This window comes from Mastomys coucha, unplaced genomic scaffold (assembly GCF_008632895.1).
Source record: "Mastomys coucha isolate ucsf_1 unplaced genomic scaffold, UCSF_Mcou_1 pScaffold6, whole genome shotgun sequence".
NCBI lineage: Eukaryota > Metazoa > Chordata > Mammalia > Rodentia > Muridae > Mastomys > Mastomys coucha.
This window is the reverse complement of record NW_022196912.1, coordinates 84,751,222-84,757,221: the sequence shown is the minus strand read 5'-3', so window position 1 is coordinate 84,757,221 and position 6,000 is coordinate 84,751,222. Positions and strand designations below refer to the sequence as shown.

The 6,000-nt window shown below is 37.7% G+C and overlaps 1 protein-coding gene across 2 annotated transcripts in view; it reads left to right on the top strand.

Moving 5' to 3' along the window:
* The window catches only part of Map4k5 (mitogen-activated protein kinase kinase kinase kinase 5), a 91,917-nt gene that overhangs the window by 16,950 nt on the left and 68,967 nt on the right, over window positions 1-6,000 (top strand). For both annotated transcript variants that reach the window (XM_031355899.1, XM_031355898.1), the window contains exon 2: window positions 2,510-2,567. In XM_031355899.1, coding sequence (XP_031211759.1) covers window positions 2,510-2,567 — 58 coding nt within the window. The remainder of the gene's footprint in view (window positions 1-2,509; window positions 2,568-6,000) is intronic.

Sequence of the window (6,000 nt, the reverse complement as noted above, 5' to 3'; positions counted from 1 at the left end):
TGTGTGTGTGTGTGTGTGTGTGTGTGTGTGTGTGTGTGTGTATTTAAAATTACTTTTCTGTGGATTAAGTTCAACTTTTAAGATTTTTTTTTTAAAAAAAGACTTTAATGTATAATAAATCAAGTTCTATGACATTAGAAATCACCACAAAGACCTAGAAATGGAGTAGCATGCATTTATCCCCATGCACCAGTGAATGAGAGAATAAATAAAATCCTCATAGAAACCATCAATTCAGTGTGAAAGATGATTATTATGTTAGTGGATTTTTTCGATAAAAGTTGTCAATGCTTTATCAAGTACCTGTCACAGTTGAAAAGGGAAGGGGGACACTCTGTTCTGACAGGAACTTCATCGCCTGGTGATCAGCACAGTCATTTGAATTTCTGACCGAAGGGGAATTAAAGCACGTTCTTAGTCCACCTCAGGAGGACTGTGTGAGGACTTTGTGAGAGTGACACTGGAATGTCCGTCGTGGACAGTAATAGCTGTTTTCTCTCCTGCTTGTCTGTCTTTCCTGCTTTTCTCTGTGCTTTCTCAGCCTCTGGGTCTTTCTGAAGATGTCTCCTCGCTGGTGTTATTTACCAAAGTCATTTCCTGCCTCTTGGATGGAATAGTACTTATTTTTAAGCCAAAAGTTGAAATTTAAATCTAATATAAAGGTAAAGAGGTTATCAGTAATTGAATTTAATTTTCACATATGGAATATAACTGGTAACAGAAAATGAGATCTGATATTAATGATAAAATATGTTTTATGCTGTTTTAATAGTTTGTGTGAACAGCTTTAAGTGTTCATAAGCTTCGACATGAAATTATGTTAGAAATCATTTGGAAGAAATAATTTAAATAATGAAAAGATGTATAAAGTCAATAAGGATGTACATCTGTGATATTAGTGGGAACTACAAATGGACTATTTTAGAATAGTCACTTAATATTATGGTAGCAGATAGGAAGCATATTATTATTTTTAAAACAATAAAAATTTGTATCTACACTAGATCTTTTTAAAGATTTATTTATTTATTTTATGTATATGATATACCATTGCTGTCTTCTGGCACACCAGAAGAGGGCATCAGATCCCAATACAGATGGTTGTGAGCCACCATGTGGTTGCTGGGAATCCAATTCAGGACTTCTGGAAGAGCAATCGGTGCTTTTAACCACTGGGCCATCTCTCCAGCCCCTCTATGCTAGATCTTGCTAGAACGCACACACCACCAAGGTGATGAGAGTACAAATTCAGGTTTTTCAAAGCAGCATGTACGTTATATACCATATCACATTTAAGAACAAAGTGTACTTTTATGTGTCAGACAGCTTTTAGAATAATGTGGGAGCACAGATACCATACACCATTTAAGCTAAGAATTCTATGTCTAGGTTACTTTATTGATAAGCTGATACATGCTAAAATATTTGAAGGGATATTCGTTGTAGCATTAATTATAGTTTGACTGTGATCATTATAAAATAGTGGTTTTTCTTCTGAGGATTTGTATGAAGGACGTGATCAAAGCTATGGTTAGATATAAAGCTATGGTACAGTTACTCCTTTGTTAATAATTACAGAATGTTAAAATCCTAGATATACAATAGTAGTAAGTTATATAAACTGTATTCTATAGGTGGAAGAATGCAGCATTGCAAATGTTGTAGAAGATAGCAACGGGGTCATCCTTCATTACACACATGCATACACAGTCACATTACAGACAGGCAGGGGAGCAGTAAGCATGGGAAAGATTTCTTTCCCTGGGAATTTAGATATGAATCGTTCAGGCTTATTTTTTATTAGTGACTTGTGATTATAATTATAGTATAAAATGAACATGAAGCTTTTGTTTTTGTGGTTTTGACCGGATGGAAAATATATTTGTTTATTCCTTTATTAAAATGCTTATTGCTCCATGCTGCCAGCCTGGTCTCAGATCCTGAGTTCAAGTGATCCACATCTGCCTCCTGTAGTCAGGGCTGTAGGCTGGTGCCGGTCCCCAGCTCATTCCTTCACTATTTAAACTGACACACAATAGTGTTGTATATTTATGAGGTTAGGACTGACAGGTGGATATACTGTATATGCGAAGGTCAGGGTAAGCCTATCTGTCACTTGAAACATTTGTCATTTGTGGTAACAAAATCTATTTAGTGTACAGCATGTAATTACCTGTAGTCACTGTATTAAACAATAGAATGCCCGATTTCTTTCCCCAGTCTAGCTATGCTTTTTTCTTTCCTTGTACTGAGAAAGTAAACGACATATAAAGAAAAAATATTGTAGGAAAGATACTAAAAGAGGTGGGACTAAATTAATTTTTAAAAAGACTTTTATGTCTTTCCTATATTTTTCTTTAATAGGAAAATGAGCATATTCATTTTACTATAAATAAAGATTTTGATGTTTTGTTTTGTTTAAAGCATGGTTGATAGGCAATTTATTAGCATAGTACCTAATAATATTTATACAGCTAACAAACTTGAATTTTTCTATTTTCATTTTTAGGCCAGAAATGTACATACAGGAGAATTAGCTGCAGTAAAAATCATCAAATTGGAGCCTGGTATGTATTTATGTAGTGTGTATGTGTGTATGTTGCTAGGGGTTAAACCCTACGTGCTGTGGGTATGTAGTAAAATACTTTATTCATTTTTATCAGTTTTTTATGTAGTTATAACACATGAATATTCTGTATTTTTTTTCTTCTTCCTAAAATAAGTCTTTATATGTTCTTTCAGGTCAATAGCATATTTCCAATGTGATCATATTAAATTATATCATGCATTAAATTGTAAAATAGTCACAATTGATATGACAGTTTTGTTCAAATTTAATTTGAAATGAACATGTTCAAAAGTTTTAAGTTGCATCGACTCACAGTGACAAAGTAATTTTCTATTGCAATTATAGTGAACATTTTAACTTCATCTTTAGCTGTTAAAAAAGTGCAATTAGGGGCTGGAGAGATGGCTCAGCAGTTAAGAGCACAGACTACTCTTCCAGAGGACCTGAGTTCAATCCCCAGTAACCATGTGGTAGCTCACAACCATCTGTAGTGGGATCCAACGCCCTTTTCTGGTGTTCACCTTGTATGCACACAGAACACTCATAAATAAATAATTTTTTTTTACAAATGCAATTTGAACTCACACACACAGCCCTAATTACACTCTTAGGGACACTAAATAAAACTAAAACTAGTAAATGGGATAGACTATAGGCACGAGACAGGGTTGCTAGGAGTGGAAGGGGAGGGTGCGGGGAGAGAGTGACCAGACTGCACAGCTTATGTAAATGTATGAAATGGGAAAGAACAAAGTTTACTAATAAATATGAATTTAAAGCTTTAGGGAAGAGTCAGTGGCTTTGTAAAATAAAAGTCACTTAATAGTCAAGATAATGATATTCTGTGTATAAGCTATTCCCTCATTGGTTTAGTTTTCATAAATGAGCTCTCAGCTCAGCGCTTATTTGAGCAGCACTTCACATTTCAGAAGATTATTTTAAAACACACTGAGATACTTGTTTTCAAAACAAAGACCACATAAAACCTGGCCAGTTCCTGAAAGTGTCTGATGACAGGAACAGCAGTTTTGGACCAGGTGAGTATTTGGTGGTCTGCTCATTCCCTGGTTTATAAACTGAGGCATGTATGATAGCATGTGGTTATAATCATGAGGGATTCTTAATCTGAGTGGCTTTCATATTTCAGGTACATTTTTGGATCATCATTTGTATTATTTCAATAGACAGATGACACTTAGAAATAACGTATCTTGGAACAGTTTAAAATCAAGTTTTCCATTCTAACCATACTTTTTCTTGACACAGCAACAAATTGTGATGTTTCAGAGTTCTTTTACTATTCCATGTAATAAGTATAGACTGATCTCCAAAATGTCACTAACTGAATAGATGGGACTGAACAGGCATCCCTAGAGGAGTTGTTTGAGTAAATGTCTCATGTTGCATGCAGGGGACCAGGCTGGGCTCCAAGAGGAAGCATAGGTATGTATGTATCCCTTTGCTGCCCATAGGAGGAGCATAGGCCATACTGACTGATTTACTTACATGGCTTACTTTTGATTATAATTCACCTTAGTACATTTTCAGAATCTGTAGGCCTCATTTATCAGTAAACTGCATGTTAGGAATAGTGTAGAAAATGATTCAGTTAAGAAGGTCAAAGCTAAGGAGGTGCCTCACTGGGTAAATTATTTACCTTGCAAATATAAGGACTAGTGTTTGGTTCCCCAGCACCCTCAAATGCTCGGCGGGTATGGAGGCCTTTCAGTGATTCCAGCACTAGCAGGACAGAGATAGGACCCCAGAGCAAGCCAGACTAGCCAAATGACTAAACGCTAAGTTCAGATGAGAGACCCTGCCTCAACGTACGAGGTAACAAGCCATCAAAAAAGATCCCCACTGTCAATCTCTGGCCTGTGTACATGCATACTCTCACACACATGTATGCACAGGAAAAAGAGAACTGTATCATGTATGTTTAGCTTAGTGGTTAACTGTGGTAATAATTCAGCCTCTTTGAAAGGTTGGAACTCTCACTTCCTTGTTTTGTGAAGGTCATTGGTTTCCTATTAGCAGTCACTCATAAAGAGTGAATAGTATTTAACTCTCCTTCACAAAGGAGACAGAGTTCGGTAAGCACTGATAATGTGACACTGGTGTCTCACCATTTTGTCAGTGTGTATGAGTGTGTGATGTGTGTGTACCTGAGTGTGTATGTGTGTGTCTGTGTCTGAGTAGGTCAGAGGACAAGCTTGGGTCCCTGTCTTCACCTTCCACCATGTTGGAGATGAGGTTGTCTGTTCACTCCCACATACACCAACACTCTCGGCAGCTTCTGGGGAGTCTCTGCTCCCACCTTCCACCTCAGTGTAGCACGGGAGTTGTGGACACACGTAACCACACTTAGCCTTGGAAGGCTTCTGGGGCTCTGAACTCAGGTCCTCAGGCTTGTGCAGCAAACACTTTGCCCACTGAGCTATCTCCTCAGTATTGGACCATTTTTAAAAACTTTTTATTGATTTCTTTGTGAATTTCACATCATTCACCCTCATCCTTCCATATCGCCCTCTGCCCTTGCAATCTTCCCCCAAAAAAGAATGAAAGGTTTTTTTTGTTTTGGTTTTTTTTTAAATCTCACTGTGGAAACTGTGACTGCGGTGTGTCATATAGCATGCTCTTTGTCCACACATCTTCATTGCAGTGAGTCACTGGTCTGGATCGAGGGCCCTGGCTTCTACAACACTGTCAACCGGATCCTCACCGGGACTCCTCTTGGATATGTGGCAGTTGACAGGTCTCTGAGTGTCCCAGGCATCCCGCCCTGCTTCTCAATGTCATTTTTCTAGGTAGTTGATTACGTGTCACCTGCTCTGCATACCCTTTGTCAGGTTGTGGTTGCTGATTTTTAGTTTTTTAGTTGTTGCCTGCACTTTGAGCTTAGCTCACATCTGTGTGCCCTCAGTGTGTCCTTATTTTTGCATTGGCTTCTGGTAGTTTTCTTGCCTGCAGGGAGACAGTCTTCCTTCCTTTCTCTCTTCTTCTTTCCCTTTTTATTATATGGTTGTTGTTGTTGTTGTTGTTTTGGTCTTTTGAGATAGAGTTTCTCTGTATAATCCAGGCTGTCCTGGACTAGGCTGGTCTTGAACTCCTGCCTGTCTCAACCTCCCAAGTGCTGGGTTTAAAGGTTTACACCTCCACTGCCTGGTAAATAATTGTATGTTTTTAAAAAATTAACTGAGATTTCGTATGGTTGTCGCCTTCCAAATTTAAAGGTCTTCTCCATCAGAACACTTTTCGTTCTAAACAGCAAGCAAGCTCAGGTGGACATTATTGTTGTTGTTGTTTTCACATTGCTGAACAGTTTTTCCAACCATAACTATAAATGGTTTCTTTATTGGCAAATTTGAAGTGTATTAGTTGGGTTTATATCCTGAAACAGTGGTTTTGCCCTCTATTCCAAGTTCAGTAAC